This window comes from Acanthaster planci, linkage group LG01 (assembly GCF_054643075.1).
Source record: "Acanthaster planci isolate LZ-2023a linkage group LG01, COTS_SCS, whole genome shotgun sequence".
NCBI classification, from domain to species: Eukaryota; Metazoa; Echinodermata; class Asteroidea; order Valvatida; family Acanthasteridae; genus Acanthaster; species Acanthaster planci.
The window spans coordinates 39,526,883-39,546,954 of NC_141777.1; the positions used below are offsets into that span (position 1 = coordinate 39,526,883).

At 39.1% G+C, this 20,072-nt stretch overlaps 1 protein-coding gene across 2 annotated transcripts in view; it reads right to left on the reverse strand.

The window, feature by feature from the left end:
• The window catches only part of LOC110980514 (uncharacterized), a 25,385-nt gene extending 6,661 nt beyond the window's left edge, over positions 1-18,724 (reverse strand). The window contains exons 1-15 of one of the 2 annotated variants that reach the window (XM_087140198.1): positions 18,504-18,724; positions 16,511-16,589; positions 15,854-16,020; positions 15,029-15,326; positions 14,433-14,518; positions 13,805-13,924; positions 13,450-13,552; positions 11,509-11,684; positions 10,630-10,863; positions 8,748-8,956; positions 8,195-8,332; positions 4,254-4,394; positions 3,444-3,672; positions 2,667-2,871; positions 1,132-1,356 (exon numbers count right to left, since the gene is read on the reverse strand). In XM_087140198.1, coding sequence (XP_086996324.1) covers positions 1,132-1,356; positions 2,667-2,871; positions 3,444-3,672; positions 4,254-4,394; positions 8,195-8,332; positions 8,748-8,956; positions 10,630-10,863; positions 11,509-11,684; positions 13,450-13,552; positions 13,805-13,924; positions 14,433-14,518; positions 15,029-15,326; positions 15,854-16,020; positions 16,511-16,589; positions 18,504-18,665 — 2,572 coding nt within the window. In that variant the 5' untranslated portion in view covers positions 18,666-18,724. Of the gene's footprint in view, positions 1-1,131; positions 1,357-2,666; positions 2,872-3,443; positions 3,673-4,253; positions 4,395-8,194; positions 8,333-8,747; positions 8,957-10,629; positions 10,864-11,508; positions 11,685-13,449; positions 13,553-13,804; positions 13,925-14,432; positions 14,519-15,028; positions 15,327-15,853; positions 16,021-16,384; positions 16,590-18,503 lie in introns of both variants that reach the window. The other variant, XM_087140194.1, reaches the window with a different exon arrangement.
• Positions 18,725-20,072: the final 1,348 nt, after the last annotated feature.

Sequence of the window (20,072 nt, forward strand, 5' to 3'; positions counted from 1 at the left end):
TATGTAAATCAGGGAAGACACTGTTCATTTTATGGGTTTTTCTGTTGAAATTGTAAAACCATAATTTGCTCCTTGGATGTATTCCTGAGACAGCTAGGGTTGCTTATTAGTTTCATGCCATGCACTTACACAACAATGTATTACTAAATCCAAGGACAATTTTAGCCAACAAAATATTGAAAATACAGCACTTTTGTGCACTTATCGATGAAATATTGGTACAGGTCATTCTATAAATCAGGGGTCTGATTTTTTTCGTGTCCCTGTGACATCTGATATATGATTTTGTAAGTTCAGAACACATTCTCTAATTTCCAAGAGTGATGAATTAATGCAAATTATCTGCAAAACAAACAGTAATAGTTTGAAATCAATTTCGGTGATATTTCCATGTCAAATTACACAGGTCAGGGGTAAATAGTTTTATCTGCCTGCCACATTTTGAAGTTGGTTCCGGGCCATACAAACTAAATGCTAAATAACAAAAATATGACAGTCACTCAAAACACAATGACAGCACGCGGAATGAGGATAACATCACAAAGGAACAATTGATCTAAACAGGTACAAAAAAGTGTCTGTCATCACTTCAATGTGTACAGCAAAAACTAACTCACGCTTCAGAGTGGGTAAATTTTGAATTAATCCTGCCTACCTGCTCCGTGTACAGCAAAAACTAACTCACGCTTCAGAGTGGGTAAATTTTGAATTAATCCTGCCTACCTGCTCCGTGTACAGCAAAAACTAACTCACGCTTCAGAGTGGGTAAATTTTGAATTAATCCTGCCTACCTGCTCTGTGTACAGCAAAAACTAACTCACGCTTCAGAGTGGGTAAATTTTGAATTAATCCTGCCTACCTGCTCTGTGTACAGCAAAAACTAACTCACGCTTCAGAGTGGGTAAATTTTGAATTAATCCTGCCTACCTGCTCTGTGTACAGCAAAAACTAACTCACGCTTCAGAGTGGGTAAATTTTGAATTAATCCTGCCTACCTGCTCCGTGTACAGCAAAAACTAACTCACGCTTCAGAGTGGGTAAACTTTGAATTAATCCTGCCTACCTGCTCTGTGTACAGCAAAAACTAACTCACGCTTCAGAGTGGGTAAATTTTGAATTAATCCTGCCTACCTGCTCCCCTGGTGGCACCCCTTGTTGCTGTCACTGCACCTCTTGTTGATGTTGCAGCACCTCTGGGTGGTGCTGTAGCACCTCTAGCAGATGCGCCTCTCCCTCTGGTTGCTGTTGGTGCTTTACCTGCTGGTGCCTTTGTGCCAGAAGTAGCAGGTGTCTTGGCCTTCTCTGCAGCAGCTTTCTTGGCCTCTTCTTTCACTTTTTCCTGCCACCAAGCTTGTTCTTAAAAAAGAAGAAATCATATAAGTCAAGGTCCATTCTAATAATTCACTAGACTCCTACATACAAATTCACTGATACTTTGTGATCCCACCAATTATTTAAAAGGTTTCTCTAAATCAAGCACTTGGGACTTGTGGCTTCCAGCTCAGGGTGTTTTGTGAACAAAAACCTCCACTGTTGCATAGAGGAAGGGACTAAATTCAGACTTGGACCCAATTTCATAGAGCTGCTTCAGGAACAAAATTTGCTTAAGTGTGAAAAACCTTGCTTAATAAAAGGTTACCATGTTCAAACTCTATCTGATTATCATGCTAACCAAAAGACAGGTAAATACGATCCCCCCAAAAATACATCAAATGGAGTTTTGGCTGGTTACTAGATTTATCAAGCAAGGTTTTCTTGCGCTTAAGCAAATTTGTGCTTAAGCAGCTCTATGAAATTGGCCCGATTGCAGAGTTGGACTACTATTAGAGGGGTATTTCAGGGGAAGGGAGGATAAAAAATTGTTTGTGGCTAAGCCTTAGGAAATTGGACAGAAATTGTCCTTGCGATCATAATCTTGAATTTTCAGTGAAACATACGAGGCCAACTTGTTTGTTAGCATCACCAGGTGGAGCTATCTCTCCCTGACTTTTCATTGATTTCCATGGGGCTGTATTAAGGTGCAGTGCAACCTTCTAAGACAGGCATTCTAATCCAAGCAGAAACAACAAAGCGTGGGATACACAAGAACTGTAGAATATTACACGACCTGAGTAAAAGCAGATCAGAGTTTTGTTGCCAAATTTAACACAGGACAAAAGAATTGCTGAATGGACAGGTTTGGGTTGCATCAAAGGGTTGACATCTCATACTCAACAATGAACCAGTTGGGTATTCAAACAGCGCAGCTGAAAATGAGGCATGTCCAAGGTCATTTGGATGCATGAGTGAAATCATCCCTATCAACGCAGTGCTACGCAGACTCCCTCAAGCATGTATTTTGTTCCCAAATGTTGTTGCTTTTTTCAATACTGAACTGGCACACTGTACGCCTGCTACACAATTTAGGAAGTGACAATAAACAGCACAGTACACTGTAGTATATTTCAAAATCTTCAGCATATAACCACATTTTCTTTCTCAATCTACCCAACATTAACACCATGCATTTTTCCAAGTGATTTTCTACACTTTCGATATTTTCTCTCCAAATTGTGCCACAACCACATCGCTAAACACAGGCCAAAACCAACATAGGTCAAGAACCAGGTGTTGAGCAACGATGGATCTGAGGTGCTTGGATCAATGCATATTCTACTCGTTCTTACCCTTTAGTTGTTGGGGGATTTCCCCTCCTATGCTAGGCTTTCCTTCTTGAGCAATACTTGCTCGGTATGAAAGCCTTGCATCCATCAGAGCCTTCTTGCTAGTATCAGATGTTGGGCTATTGTCATACATCGCCAGCTGAGCATTACCTAGTTGGCACAAGGTTTGGCTAGATGTTGCCTGTGCTATCACTCCCTTCTGACATGTCTGTTTAACACATCAAGAAGTTACGCAAAATCATACTTAATGAGCTAACAATTCATCAGTTCTCTCAAAATTGTTGGTTGAGCGTTCAATCTTTTGTTTGCTAAGCTTTGTGAATACTGGACAGAAAAATAGAGTTATAGAAAGGAGCCATTTTTAAAGAAGTAAATTCTATACATTGTTCAGGAAGAGTTGGGATGAACTCTGCTTTAACTACAACTTGTATGGGCAGCCAGAGTATACAAAAATATCACCTTTTGGTTGGTTTTTTCAATTTTACCTTAAATTTGTTCAAAATGGACATTAGTCGCATTAGTTTTAAATAGGGTTGTATTTTTATTTATTATTTATTAGTACATGTATCATTATCTGGTCTTCTGATAGCTGCGTGGGATTTTTAACACTGTGTAAATTATTGTTTTACTTTTGTACCAACAGCCAACCATAGTTTTAGCAGCCACTTGTAGGAAAAACACAACTGTGACGTCCACAGACCAGACCCTATTACAACTACTACTGGAGGAAAGACACATTTGGAGCTTTTACCTTGCAAAGATTCAAGCTATTTGACTTACTTTTTCCTGCAGCTGAAGAATCTCAATGCTCTGAGGAAGTGTGGAGCAGCGTATCAGTGCCGTCAGCTGCTGGCATCGTTTAGCAATCCAAGACGTATTGTCTGGCTCATTCTCCTGCAGCATCTCAAGGAGATTAGAATGACAATCTAGTAGGATCCATTCAAGTGATTGGTAGGTATCACCACGGTAGACCAAGGAGCAGAGATTCTGGGCAGCTAACAATGCGGTGCTGTGGGAAAAGTACGGATATGGGATGATCTCGAATAAGTGGCAAACTATGATACCAAAACTGAGAGAGGTTTCTAGAAAAAGTTCCCAGTTGTGAGCTGAAATTATACTGATGAAATTTTATAATTCTGTTTCTGATAATTCTGTTTCTGTTTCCATTCTACATGCTCTCATTAACAGGGCAGGACCTCAGAATTAGACAAGGGTGGTCTATTGTGAAAAGCTCTGTCAACAATCTTCATCAATCCTGCTCCAAGCTACACAACATGTTGGAAAGTTCCCAATCCTTGAAAACCACAAAACAGTTATATTGCTTATTACCATAGGGATAGAGAACCCATAACTGTCAGAATAAACAATACATTGCTATTGAACAAGACTGTACAAGGATTGAAATGTCCAACCCATTGACTTGGAAACTCTGTATAGTTCACATTACTGCATTTGAGAAGCTTTATTTTTATATCTTCAGAATAAATTAAACACACTGACGTCCACTGGTCAGGAAAGCAGATCTAGGTATAAACGGAGATGACTTTATATTCTCATCTTCTCATATCTTCTCAAATTTTTAAGATGTACCTGTGGAAGACACTGTGAGCTGACATTTTCTTTTCTTGAGGCATTTTTTTGAGTAGACCTGCGAGAGTAATACAGCCCCGCAACAGTTGGATGTTGGTGGTACGCCACAGATCCTCAGAATGTAATGGAATGTCTACTGAGCTAATGAAACAACACACAAGAACTGTCCATTCAATATACAGGAAAATGTAGTCTAACAAATTTGAACCTCAATTGGCAAGCTAGCTTAGTGAGCCTGTTTTTGATGACATCAACTGTATTTTTCAGAGTACAACTTGTAAGCCCTCATGTCCGATCCTTTGATTTTCTTCAAGCTTTGCACTCTACTTGCAACCAAATTAGTGACCACTTAATGAGTCAACATGGAGTTTGGCACACAATCACAAGTGCGTCTCGTGTCTTGTATTATCATGTTATATTATTTATTTTAGAGCCATCGTGTGCATCTGTCTGTTATTAAAGGTTGAGTGATTTTATTTGAAGTTGTTTTGGAACAAGCGTGTGTGAGGATTTTAATTGGCCTGTAGACAGGTGATGTGTGGGGATGAAAGGAAAAAAAGCAAGCTAAGAGGGAGAATGCAAAACATCAACAGCGAGCACGCCATGATCTTCCCACGCTGTGCTCGCAGCAAAATTCTCTCTGAGAAACTCTTAAGCTTATGAGCTTTTCCAGACAAAGAACCGGCCCTGAACACCACAAGTTGAACTGTAATTATTTATTTTGTGTGAATACTTAATTTGAGACATACATGTATTAGATTTTTAGGTGAATTTCTGTAACTTTGTCTTTGTCATGATGAGAAAATGCTTGATTTTGAAATTTGGAGAATGCTCGTGGTCTAGAAATATGAGATTCTTGTGTTAAAAGATCAGAATAAGTTTCATTTCATATTTTGCTCAGATTTTGTAAGATGGACTTCGTAGCCATGTTATAGTTAGATAAATGATTAACATTGAAATTTTCAGATGGCTCTGAAGCAGGACACAAGGTATCATTGAGCCACTGATGGGTGCCACTGAGGGTACCGTTGACTGGTAGTGAGTCCACCACTGGGCCAACTCCTCTATTGACATCGGTCACAGACAGCGAAACAACTTTTGCAAGTGGACCCAAGAAGTCCAACGGCAATCACAGACGACGATAAAGGGACAGGTCCTAACTTACCAACCCTACCAAGGAGCACTTCCACAAGTCAAGTGCTGAATATTTCGTGGTGGGCCCATCATATAACTTAATAATATCTATTGTGACTTCTCTCTGGTTTTTTTTTTTTTGGTTCTGTTGATTTAAAACGATATCTGAAGATAAGAAAAAATTAGTTAATTAAATCGATATTTTGGTACATGGCTTGCTTTCAGAAAAAATATATAAATAGTTGAAGAGAACTGGATTGCTGGAATGAAAGGATAAAATTTACCGGCCAGATTTTGAAGAGAAATTTTGCAGAATTTTAGGCTTGAGCGTAATTGAATTTTGATTTACATATTGTCATATTCAGAAGGACTTGTATTAGAACAGGGGTCGAAATTAACTTGGTTTCTATGGTAGCCCACAGGACTAGTAATGTCATTGTTTTACTAGTCCTTTGAGTTTTTCAGTAGTCCTACAAAAATGCTAATAGGCCTAGGCCTAAGTACAGTAAAACAACACAGGATTCTTTTTATTTACATGTATATAAGTATGGTTTAATATGCCTTATATTTGCTATTCCACATTTTATGTGACTCTCCAGCAGGCATGCAGGTCCCAGGAGGGAAACACTGCTACTTTCCACGATTCTAGTCCCCAGACTAGCAACGTTCACTTTAGTTTTTGCAAGCCAATAAAGGATTTTCACATTAAAACTTTTAGTTAAAGTAACCCAAAACAGCATACATTCACAATTTTTTGTCATACTTGCGTTAGCAGAGGAAGGATTTTTGGCACTCAAATCGTTTCCTAAATTGCGTGAATCCGAAAAGACAGTATCGATCCATGTGCGCTAGGAAAATTGTATTGTTTCTAACGCACAATGCGCTTGGCAAAATCGTTTCATTCTTTTCAGTAACAGCCAGTAGAAATCAATCTTACGTGCTGGAAAGACTATAGTTATCGCTTCAAACACGCAGGCTGATTGGACAAAACGCTGGATTATTTTCGCGATAGCCCAATAGAAAACGTTTTCTTTTGTTGCACAATATATCATTAAAGTGTATGGGGTACCGTGAAATCCACACGTACACTTGTATGATGCGTACAATGTCATGTGGCTGGCCTACGTGTAGAGAGTATCAGCTCGACGAGAATACATTAATGCATGGGCCGTGTTGTGTATGGAAAGAACCCGTCGTGTCTACAGTGTAACGGTAGGCTATACAAATGTACATGTACAACGTCGTGTGGCTGGCCTACGTGTGTAGAGTATCAGCTCGACGTGAATACATATATGCATGGGCCGTGTTGTGTATGGAAAGAACCCGTCGTGTCTACAGTGTAACGGTAGGCTATACAAATGTACATGTACAACGTCGTGTGGCTGGCCTACGTGTGTAGAGCATCAGCTCGACGTGAATACATATATGCATGGACCGTGTTGTGTATGGAAAGAACCCGTCGTGTCTACAGTGTAACGGTAGGCTATACAAATGTACATGTACAATGTCGTGTGGCTGGCCTATATGTGTAGAGTATCAGCTCAACGTGAATACATGTATGCATGGGCCGTGTTGTGTACGGAAAGAACCCATCGTGTCTACAGTGTAACGGTAGGCTATACAAATGTACATGTACAACGTCGTGTGGCTGGCCTATATGTGTAGAGTATCAGCTCGACATGAATACATGTACGCATGGGCCGTGTTGTGTATGGAAAGAACCCGTCGTGTCTACAGTGTAACGGTAGGCTGTACAAATGTACATGTACATGCATCTGCAATAAAAATACCACTGCACGGCATGGTGTTACATTTACGAGGTGTATTTCTTTTCATGCCCCTGCTAAAAAAGGCACTAGCCCGTCAGACTACCGACGAGTAAGAACTACTAGTCCTCCCACTAAAACCACTAGCCTTAGGCTAGCAGACTACTGCTAATTTCGACCCCTATAGAAACAAAGAGTATAATTGAGATAAGAAGAGTTTTAAAAAAATTTGAACCACCACTGGACTCAACGAACTGTGAAGTGATAATTATTGATTGGACTCAGCGAACTGATAATTATTGATTGGACTCAGCGAACTGTGAAGTGATAATTATTGATTGGACTCAGCGAACTGTGAAGTGATAATTATTGATTGGACTCAGCGAACTGTGAAGTGATAATTATTGATTGGACTCAGCGAACTGTGAAGTGATAATTATTGATCAGATACTGATTTTTTTTTAATTTGGATTTGATTCTTGTGATTGTTTTCATTGCATGAATTGTTCGTTGTAATTTGCTGGATTTGAGGAGAGATTTCTCCACATCGCTGATTCACTTTAACTTTGCTTAATTATTTAAAATTATTATCATTATTTTTTTATTGAATTTAATTGAATAACATTCATTAAACTTTGTTTATACTTTGTTTTGCTATTTAACTTGTCTTTTGGATTTCTTTGCTCTCCAACTTAACTTTGGATTGGTCACGGCAAATGTCCCAAGTGTTTCCCTTTCTATTTTTTTGTAAAGTACTGCGCAGCTATGCTGGCACCCGTAACACAAATATACTCGGAATTCTCTCCAAGCCAAGAATAACTGCCACAACTTTATTGCAATATGCAAAGGAACAGACAAGGCAAAATCACATCATGTTATTTTCCTTGACTTACTTCTTCATCTGAACACACACCTAGGTTTATATCTTGATAGATTATAGTTTGCCTGGAGCTCACAGATAAGGTGTGACTTTGTCCAAGTTCAAGACAAGATGTAGCATATGCTTTTTGATCCTTTCCAAGACATAGTTTCTAGACTCACCTCTCCCCTCCAACTTCTGCTTTAGCTGCTATATTCTGCAGTAGATAAACGATTCCATCATGCAAGTAGGTGATTGCTTCTTTAGTTCTACTTCCAGCCCCGCCTTTCTGCTGTGCTACAGCCAATCCCAGATAGAATCTGATGTGGACATTAAGAAAGGAACAAATGACAGTTTCTGTTTGGAAATCTGAAGAACATATCAACACAAATTTATTTGAAAAGCAAAATTTAAATTTCAACAAAAGCACAGAAACCAGCCTTACATATACCGTTAAGATAAGAGAGTTATATGTATGATTTGTTTGTTTACAAATCTACAAATCAATAATTAATATTTGTTGTCAACACAGTATATAAACAGAGCAGGGACATCAAGCTCCAGTAAAGTAATGTGTTTAAGTCGTATTGGTCTGCATCCATCAAAATACTACACAATTGATCTTGATGGATTGAGCAAAGTCACTTTTGACACCATTATTGCTGGACTGATCATACAGAGATTAATTATGCAACACTAATCCTGCAATATTTAGTCAATGATTTGAGAGCTTGCCTTGCGATAGTCAATGCTGGCTTGATGCCCACGGCTAGCTGAAGTCTCGTCAAGGCTTCGTCAGGTTTGCCTTGCAACAGCAAGAGTCGACCAACATGAACATTGTAGAAAGCATTATTCTGATCCAAGGAGAGAGCATCCAAGTATTTCAGGTAAGCTTGACCAAGGGGCGTCTCTTGATCTGAGGCTGCCTGAGCTGCCCGGCCATCCTAGATGAAGCAACACAGAAAAAGTAGAATTCCACTTGAAAAAAATGATTTGATGATGAATACTATACTGGATGTGTGGATGACAGATAGTTTTTCGTCTTTCATTATGAGCAAGTATCTCACCCAAACAGCCCGACCAAATATCATCGGATTAAAGGCATTAATGTTGTTTGAAACTTAAAGATAAAAAGCTACATGACTGTGTAGCCAGGCAATTTTCCTGAGAATTTTCCTTCTTGGTAGGTTCAGAGAAGGTTTATTTTCACTCTTCAAATTGCCATTGGTCATGAACAAAACGATAGCTAAAATACGGTCAAGTTTTTCCTACAAGTGGCTACTAAAACTATGGTTGGCCGTCAGTACAAAAGTGAAGGAATGATTCACAAAGTGTCAAAAATCCAACCTAGCCATCAGAACATTAGATACACGTAATACACATACTACTAAATACTACTATGAAAATACAATCCTGTTAATGGAACAAATGTCCATTTTGAATGAATTTTAGGCAAAATTCAAACCAACCGAACAATGACATTTCTGCAAACTTTGACTGCCCATACAAGTTGTAGGCAAAATGAGAGTGGTCAGTAGACTTCTATGAAGTACACGTACCATTGCTGGATTTTCGAACTTCACACATGAATGCATTTAGGCAAGTTTGACATTTTCTCCAATCATGCCAGACTCTCGGTTCAAAAATATGCCAAATATTAAAAAGACAGTGTACATGTACCTGTCGGGGAATGACCATTACAGTATGACTCAATGGGTCAAGGCATGTGTTATCAGAGTTTAGAACAAATTGGCATACTGTGCTTGCTCACTGCTCAACAATAAAAGTGAAGCTATTTTGAATAACGGCTACATGTTTTGGATACATAGATTTGCTAATTTTTATTGTAAAAATATGATCAACTTTGTTTTAGTTCTTGGCAGCATTCAATGAAAGTAAAGACAATTTTTTAACCACAGCAACATTTTCTTATTTAAAAATTAGATGTTGTTCATAGCAAACATAGCAACAATTCACATTTGAGTGGGCTATTTGATTCCAAAGTGTTCTGAACAAAACAATAATTCTTACCAACTACAGAACAAGATGTCTCCATACCTGAGGGGTCTGCTTAGACTTATTTGACAAGATGTCTCCATACCTGAAGGGTCTGCTAAGACTTATTTGACAAGATGTCTCCATACCTGAAGGGTCTGCTTAGACTTATTTGACAAGATGTCTCCATACCTGAAGGGCCTGCTAAGACTTATTTGACAAGATGTCTCCATACCTGAAGGGCCTGCTTAGACTTATTTGATAAGATGTCTCCATACCTGAAGGGTCTGCTAAGACTTATTTGACAAGATGTTTCCATACCTGAAGGGCCTGCTTAGACTTATTTGACAAGATGTCTCCATACCTGAAGGGCCTGCTTAGACTTATTTGACAAGATGTCTCCATACCTGAAGGGTCTGCTTAGACTTATTTGACAAGATGTCTCCATACCTGAAGGGTCTGCTTAGACTTATTTGACAAGATGTCTCCATACCTGAAGGGCCTGCTTAGACTTATTTGATAAGATGTCTCCATACCTGAAGGGCCTGCTTAGACTTATTTGATAAGATGTCTCCATACCTAAAGGGTCTGCTAAGACTTATTTGACAAGATGTCTCCATACCTGAAGGGCCTGCTTAGACTTCCAGATGTAGAGAGTCTGGACGTAATCTGCCTTGCCAGATTGCCCCGAATCTAATAGATACTTGTACTCTTCATCGATAGCTTGTAGCTGGCGAGCGAGGGGTGCATTAGAGCCAGCACCACGTTGGACACAGATAGCCTGAATGTCATCTTCTTTACTACTCTCTTTGGCATCAAGAGAGAGTGAAGCTAGCCCTTGACCAATATCCTCTTCCTAAAAAATCAGAGATAGAAAAGTTTTTCAGTGTGTAGGAATCCAATGATGCAACTGTTGTCCTTAAAACATAATGGAAACATCACACGTGGACTTAAATCATGATTTAATTGATAATTGATGTCTCTGAATTGATCTCTCCAGACACTGCAAAGTTCGCTAAGAGTTTAATTTACAAGGAAATGTACATTGATAGCAATTATCTAAGAAAACCGTAACTGACTTAGTAAAAGCTTATTACTATACCTCATACATATTCATAGAGCTAAATTCTCATTGGATCGTTCACCATCTCACGCCACCCACTATTTTTAGTGTTTAAAAAGTGCACACGAGGTTTCACGTACAAAGTAAATGGGCATGCCCAGTACATATGCTGTACATGTATGTGCTAGTTCATCTGGCTTTATGAGGTAATCCAGAGACTGCTGTATGGGTGTGGTACCACATATATATACCCCAGTACATTGTATGCATGAAATACTGCAGCACACATACCACATGAAATGTGTTGTATTTGACAGAGGTTAACTCAATATTTACATGTGTACTGTGTACTAAGACCTATGATTTCATATAGAAACTCTTCATTATTATTGACAGGTGCAAATTCCAACTAAAGTCCCTGTTACACTTAACACTAACCTCCTTCTTGTATCCAAACATATCCTGTGCATAATACTGTTCCTCTAACACCAGTCCCAGCTGGAAATGAAGACTAGCTTGCTTGGGTGTCTGCTTTACAGCTAAAGCCAAATTCAAGGCAGCAGTGTGTAGATAATCAAGGGCAGACTTACCCCCCTGGATCCTTCCAGCCTGGCCTGTTGTAAACAACATCCAAATACAAATTTCTGCATTAACTGTCAAGGAAGTCAATACATGATTTCCATGTGAGGAGTGTTGTAACCTAGTCATTTTTCCCAAAGTCACGTCTCTAGTCAAATTTTCCAAAGGCACGTCACAAATCAATATTCCCAGAGTCAAGTCAGGGTTTTCCTAAGTAAATTGGGGTAGCTGTTGCTTTCCACTGCCATTTCAAAAAGTTTCTCCCATTGTGCATTTAGATCATGTACATGTATGGAGTATAAAGAACAATCACTGCACTGCACAATGAATGATACAACCTCTAAGAATATGCATACCTCAAGATTGCAACATGCAGCTTTGCTGCCCAACACATGGATAACCAAGCAGCTTGCTTGTGCTCACTAGCCTATTGTTGCAGACAGCTCTTTGGCTTCTCTAGAACTCCATAATTTCTTATTGGGGGCGCTGTTGTAGAGACCATTACGAGGGGAGAACTGATTTTCTAGAAATTTCCATTCTTGGTTGTCACATTGATTTCCAAGTTTAGCCAGTAAATCTTCTTAAGTGATCTTCAATTCTTATCCAGTTAATTACCAGTGTTTCAATCAACCAGGTGTAAATAAGCACCATTCCCCCAGTGTAGTAAGTAGAGACTAGTTAGCTTTGTTTTTTGGAGCCATGTGAGAGAATGTATTTAGGCCAAAGGTCACTGTTGTTGCCCTTTATTGTTTAATGCTCATTTAAAGCTCATGTAAATTAGTTTGCATATAATCTTAAGTTGGATTTCTCAACTGAAGTTTGTAGTTTGGACAGTTACAGTGTAATGTAGTTCCTTAATCTACATAGTGTTTGTTCCCGAAACTGAACGTTAAGTGATTCCATTATTCTGGCAAGTTATGTGCGATTTTACACTTGCAAACATAGCTTCATGTAATATTTAGAGATTACTTGTATTTCACAACGGCAAAGCCTTACAAAACTGCAAAATCTTCCAAGACATCAAACGCTTATTTATTTCAAGAATGCAGCTTGTCTCACCTTGTTTAGGTAAGCTTTTCTTATATAGCTCTATATCAGGAATATAGCTTGTCTCACCTTGTTTAGGTAGGCTTTTCCTATACAGCTCTATTTCAGGAATACAGCTTGCCTCACCTTGTTTAGGTAAGCTTTTCCTATACAGCTCTATTTCAGGAATACAGCTTGTCTCACCTTGTTTAGGTAGACTTTTCCTATACAGCTCTATTTCAGGAATACAGCTTGCCTCACCTTGTTTAGGTAGGCTTTTCCTATACAGCTCTATTTCAGGAATACAGCTTGTCTCACCTTGTTTAGGTAGGCTTTTCCTATACAGCTCTATTTCAGGAATACAGCTTGCCTCACCTTGTTTAGGTAGGCTTTTCCTATACAGCTCTATTTCAGGAATACAGCTTGCCTCACCTTGTTTAGGTAAGCTTTTCCTATACAGCTCTATTTCAGGAATGCAGCTTGTCTCACCTTGTTTAGGTAAGCTTTTCCTATACAGCTCTATTTCAGGAATACAGCTTGTCTCACCTTGTTTAGGTAGGCTTTTCCTATACAGCTCTATTTCAGGAATACAGCTTGTCTCACCTTGTTTAGGTAGACTTTTCCTATACAGCTCTATTTCAGGAATGCAGCTTGTCTCACCTTGTTTAGGTAAGCTTTTCCTATACAGCTCTATTTCAGGAATACAGCTTGTCTCACCTTGTTTAGGTAGACTTTTCCTATACAGCTCTATTTCAGGAATACAGCTTGTCTCACCTTGTTTAGGTAGACTTTTCCTATACAGCTCTATTTGTTTCTTGGCCTCTTCCTCACTTCCAGATCCTCCACTCTCATACAGTCTCTTCTCCCAGGGGTGATCCTTAAGTCAAGTTTAATTTTACACATGTAAGCAATTCACGATCAGTCTAAATTTCATTTAACACTACTCAAATTCACAATACATACGCTATATTACTCATTAAACCCAGGCCTCAACTATAACAATCACTATTCAAGGCAAGCATTTAAAGTTTCATTTTGTACTGCAAATTAGAATTAAATCAACTGACTTCTGATAGTTTTGGCAATCTTGTTCTCCCGTCAGCTCTTTGGTGGTGCCTAGCATTCATACCTTGATTGTATGCTTAATCTCTCGGTTGGTATGCTTGCTGGTACACATGTTGGCTTGATGCCAGTCCATCTCTTTTTGAAGAACTTTCCTGCTGCAATCTCCACAGGTGGCTTTGTCATTCTACGGGTGGAGAAAATACATTGCATCAGTACAAGAATCAGAGGCAATATCTGTATAGCAACCCTTGTTTTGCTGTTGAAACCGTACAAAGTTGAGTTGAACTGGTTTAAGTTGTAACCTAGGCAAGATAATGGCAACATGAAAATGATGACAGATGAAAGTAAAACCCTCAACAACTTGTATGATAATGATCAGGCCAGAGTTTGGGTAGGTTTGAAAGCTTTTCAGGCATTAGAGAAAGTATGATGACATGGATATTTTACATCATACAACTATCAAAATATTAATCCATGAAGTTTAAATTCAAATTCCAAAACAACATTTAGTTGTCACAAGTGAATACCTCATTAAAAGAAAGCCTAAACTCCACCATGTTGGCCAAGGACAGTTAACTAATTCCTTTTACAACTCCTTCAATAATTGTTCAGTTGTTTTCTTTTACACTTAAAAAAGATTTTGTTGGATAGGCCCTTCTTTCAATTAGGTACTCAATCATGAGCATACTTACAGGGATTTCTAAATCCGTTTTTGGCTTTTGAGCACAATCCTTAGCATGGCTGTCTACATCAGCAAATTTCATCTTAGACTCACATCCTGTAATGATATTCAATGTCAATAATTCCAGTTAATATCTCGGAAATACATAAAAAGAGATTCTTACAGAGGATTCTCAGGGGCTTTGTAGCTTAGACAAAATACTCTTCATATTAAGTCTTACCTTTCTACGGTAGTAATGTGAGAGAATATACATGTAGACCAGATTGCCGGGACTTCTGCTTGCCCAAAACATATTTTGGGTCACAGTAATCATTTTTACTCAAGTGTGCGGTCCCTACAACTCTGGGACAAGAACATAAATACAGCCCGTAACATCATGGAAATGAATCGAGTGCAGTGAGCATAATTTGGTTTTTGTCTGAAAGTACACAAACCTTTGGTATTTGCATAATGACATGAAGACATCTCAACACGCAGAGTATGCTCAACTGTCATTATACTTTGAATTGTTGCCGCTTAATAAAGGCAGAGTTATGCATTAGAAACCACAGACTAAAGTCTCTGGTCTTTTAAAGAGTGATTCCAAATCACAGGCATAAGGCATACCTAGGTAACTATATGGACACTGCACCACCGCTGACGAAATCTCCTTGTCTAAAGATCTCTCTAGAACCTTCCACTCTACATCAAGGGGTGTTGCATCTAGTGGGTCTTGCTTGGATGTCTTAGTGAGTTCATCTATGATTGGCTCACTGAAGACATGCTTAGGTTCAGATCCAGATATGCTGACAGGACGGTAGAGGGGGGCTAGGGTGATGGGACATTCAAATTTTTTAGCTTGCTTGGGGTCGACAAAGCTAACAGCTTCACTGAACCAGTTTCTAATGACGCTGACAGAGTAGATCTGGGTAAGAAAAAGAAATCAGATTGTATTTCTTTGGTGTTCAAATGAAAGTCTTGACCACTATATGATATTATAAAGAAGAAAAAAAACTTGCTTCAAAGCTGAATGCCCTGAACTTGATACATAAACAGCAAAGGTGCTGCAAAGGCGACGGTTTAGATTTTCTTGTAATTTCACTTTTGGCATATGTCATATTCATCAGTGTTATCACTTGAATACAGGTAGGTATTGCATCAGTTAAAAGAAATCTATTCAACCCTTACTTGATTGGTAATGTACCAGATACCTTCCTTAATTAACCCTCCTTTAGTTTTACAGCACAAATATGCACAAGTGCCCAAGGTCTCTCTCTTGCACGTTGGTGCAGTGCACAACACGACACAGCTGTACTTCTTTGAGGTGTTTACCAAGTGACCCAAAGAGTGACTTCAGCATAGGAGGGTTAAGCCCCCAAATTTTCCCAAAATCCCCAGGTGATAAATTTGAAAGGGTTCGCATTAACCAAGCCAGGAAGTAAACTGGAATACCTGCTTGTTGGTACCATCAGCTGATGTAACCTCAATGTTAATTGCTGTCTCTCCAACATTGAGGCTGACCTCTGACCCAGGCTCTGACCCACACACTTTGACCCCTGTCTTCTTGTCTGGGGTAGTAGGGGTCACTTTAATAGTAGATGTAGAACTGGGCACAATGCCTATTAAAGCAAAGACAAGCAAGAAAAATTACAAGCAATTCTTATTCTCAATTCCTGATTTCTGAATTAGGAATAGAAGCAATTCCATTGTCATAATTTCAAGCATTTAATGAACATTAACTAAAATCAACAGAAATGTATGTTTGCGGATACACCAGCCACCTTTTACTAGCATGAGGTTCCAACAACCCTAAACCACAAAGGACCATTGAAATTATGCAGAATCTTCTTGTATTCAGCATGGCTGAGGCTAGAAATTAGTACCGTATCGCAGTAATGTTACTTGTTTCTGAAGGGATTTACTTTACAGTACCGTAGCGGAATAGATCTAAAACCCCTAATCTCCTTACAACCTTGTACTCACAAACATACTGGAGAATGTCAGAGCTAAACTCTGGCAGTAATGTACCAACAGACACTTTTACATCAGTCAATGAAGCATCGCGAGCTGACAAACGCTTAGCATGAATCTGATAGAGCTTGGTTGTACCATCTTCAGCTGACACCTCAATCTTAATGATAGTGACTTCCCCCTCTTTAAGTGGAATCGTCCTCTCTCCACCACTACCCTGTACAATATAATCATTTTTGTACACATGTAAAAGAATACATTACACAGTCAATTGACATTGGACCACTCTATAAAAACAGATTTCAGGTAGTACAGATTTTGATAAGGCAGTGTGCAATTGACTGTGAACCAGTGGTGATGTACATTTGCTATTTACGCCAGCATGGCAACTAAACATTCAAAGTGACTCTTTGAGAGACTTAGAAATGTAACAGCGACAAATTTTTGTTTGGTTCCGCACTTACACGCCATTGTAACGATAAACTCGTATTTACAAGATGGAATTTAGACCATGTGCAATTTCTGACAGTATTCCCAGATCCCCTTACCAAAAAATCCTGAAAAGCCATGCATCATGAAAGGAAAGTGAAATATCCAGCTATTTCATTCAAGAATACAGGACGACTTTTGTGACCCGTACCCTCAAACGTGCGCCTTCAAATCTGCGCCCTCAAGTTCTGGAAGGGGGGGCAGGGCCACCCACCTTGCCAGCAGCCATGCAATCTTTGGGTGTGGTCAGTCAGTCCAATTGTGTCCCGTATGAAATCTCCAAATTTACCACCTTTTTTTGAAACTATCTTCCACAACTACATATTTAAATGAAAAAGCAGCAGACCCAATAGCAGCATTATCATCAATAAGATCAACAAATTACTCTGTTGTGGATAATGAATTTATTCTAATTTCGGTTCAATATCATCTGAATTTGTTTTTAAAAAGTACAACTACATGTACTGTAAATAACAGTAAAATATTCTGCACATGCATACTTCGTTTTTTTTTTTTAATAATGTGACTAGTGTAGTGCTACAAAAGACTTGGGAAAGATCAAGTTCCATACATGGACATCACTAGACAACCTGTGCCCTATGAGACTGGTGTGAAAGTGTTTGCAGGTAAATGCTTCAATATTTTCCTTGATAAAGATGATTCTTTGAGACGTTATCACTTTCTGACATGTTTGATGGCTGATACATGTAACCATTGTAATCTGAAAGGGAAAATTAGTGATGTCTGCAAATTCATTTTCAAATTAATATATGTATGGGTTATTACATTATACCATATTTTCTGTCCAATTATGTAGTAAGCAGCAGGTACTCAGGGCTATCATTAATCACTAGAATTTTCATTTACAAAATAGACAAAAAATAAAAAATAAGCTTGAAGTAATTACAGAATACCCTGTGGAAAGACATGATATATGGACAACACGAATTTTCCCTTCAAATGTTAGAACAGCAATCAGAAAGCAGTCTTATAATTACTGTCAATGCACCATCAACACAAACAGCAGAGCGTAAAATTATGGTCAGACATCAGACATTCAAGTGAGAATTTTTGACCAGCTCATCAGCATTAAAAGTGCCCCCACAGTATCTTTGGAAAAAGGCGATTGTTTGGCCCCCAAAATGGTGAGACTGTGTAAATCGTTGCAAGGATCAACTCCCTGGGTCTTTGAGCTTTCATATGAGAGCAGAAGGGCTAAAAACTACGGTTGAGAAATGGTCCTAAGTGCCCGAGAAAGTTGAGGGTTGCTACTTGAAAAATGGCTGGAATCAGACTTCGGAAAAATCGTTTTTGGGGCGTGATTTCGTTTTGTGGGAATAATTAAAAATGTAATTGGTTAACCCATAACAAATTGAAAAGAAATTGAAAGATAAGTGACCAGACAAGAATTTCATTTGTGTTTCAGAAATCTCAGGGATGTTGGCGTGCATGCTATTGGGCCCTGAACGGTGCTGATTTTACACTGTTTTCAATGGGGCTTGAATTAGTGGACTGGACCCTTATTGTGTTTGCCCGATCCATCCTAAGGATGGGTCGGAAGTGAGAGTCCGTGCGACACTAGTGGGGCTAAGCCAGACCCAAATCAGACACGCTGTCAGATCGACCACTGTTAATTTCCTACCAGAATCTGATAAGAAGCATTGCTATCACTCGTCAAACAGTTTACTGTCAGTTTCTCAACATCACAAGGGAGGGTTGAACTATACTCAGTAGTGTTCGCATGGAATTTAGGGCTCAGGGAGCCCGGTTTTATCGACAGCTTTTCCAGGTCTGCGTTGTCCATTTTGACAAGTTTGAGGTCTCTTCACACACATTCAAGCTACACCGTACGCGTACAGCATGACACCAGACGCCAGCGCGTCCTTAGCACCGTTTAGTCTGGTTGTTCGCATTGCATCAGTCGAGATATCGTTATTGAGATTTAGGAGCTAGACCACAAACTTGATGACCATTTTTCAAATTTTGGCTCCTTACATACAGCGGCTTAATCCTGGCCTCACCAGCTCAAAGCTTTGGCTTCGCTCCCATTAGACAATGCTTCAAGTTCTTACTCGGTCGCGACAGGAAACTGAGCGACAAGGAGAAGCAAATTCTGAAAACTGGTCACAGCTAATAACATCTTCTGTGTAAATAAGTCCTTATGTAATACATTCCGCTAAGAAAAACGTAACTCTCACTATTCCATTAAGCCATGCCAGTGAGGTTGGTTAGTAAGGCAAAGTACCGGTAATTACGGGAAAATGAATTTTATTGATTTTGAGATAATGCACTATTATTGAAATAAGGACATTAACCTCGCGTAGAGCAGATTTGATACACTGGGGATCCAATTTTTCCTAATTACGTAATTAAAACAATTTTTTCGGCCAAATGCAAAAACCTCCTGCTAATAAGGAAATTTGATATACATTTTATCATATCTCAGAATATACACATTCGAATTCAACAGAGCAGATCTTTTTCTGAACAATGTATCCGTCGTGACGTCGTCTTAATTCGTATTATTTTTTTTCAAAAACGGTGGATAGAGCGTTTTACGGTAAAACTCTTCATCTTTAGGCGGCCCAGTGGGGTACGGTGTCATGTGGGTGCAAATGCACTCACTGAAAAGCCGCTTACACCCACGTTTGCACAGGCGCAAAAATGTTGTCATTACGACAGGACAATCAACTATTTCGTTTTTACGACCCCGCATCATAACCGCAGGAAAAAAATGAAGGATCAATTGCACCCACGCGATTCTGCCTTGCCCCACACTTGCACCCACAGCCACCAAGGTCTGGCCCCACCTAAAAAACTCATTCTTAAAAAGAGTCAGTCCCCTATAAAAACCACCCAAAAAGAGTAAAAACTACGGGGGGACTAAGTGGTAACTAACAAATCTGCGTATATTTTGCTGCAAGAATTTCCAATTTTACGGAATTCTACAAGAAATCTGCTGAAAAAATTTAATTCTGCTATATTTTCTGTCAAGTTCATGTTTTTTTTAATCTATCAATTAAATTTAGCCAACAATCGGCTAAAACGGTCACCCCGGCGTCCAACTGCATGTACTGTAGTATACTGCCGCTCAGTGCACAAAGCAGTTGGATAACACTTGACGAGATGGCTGATGGAGAACACCGACCCATGATTTGGAAGTAACTTAGAAGATCTCTCCGACACATGGGACAATCACGTCACTATGGAT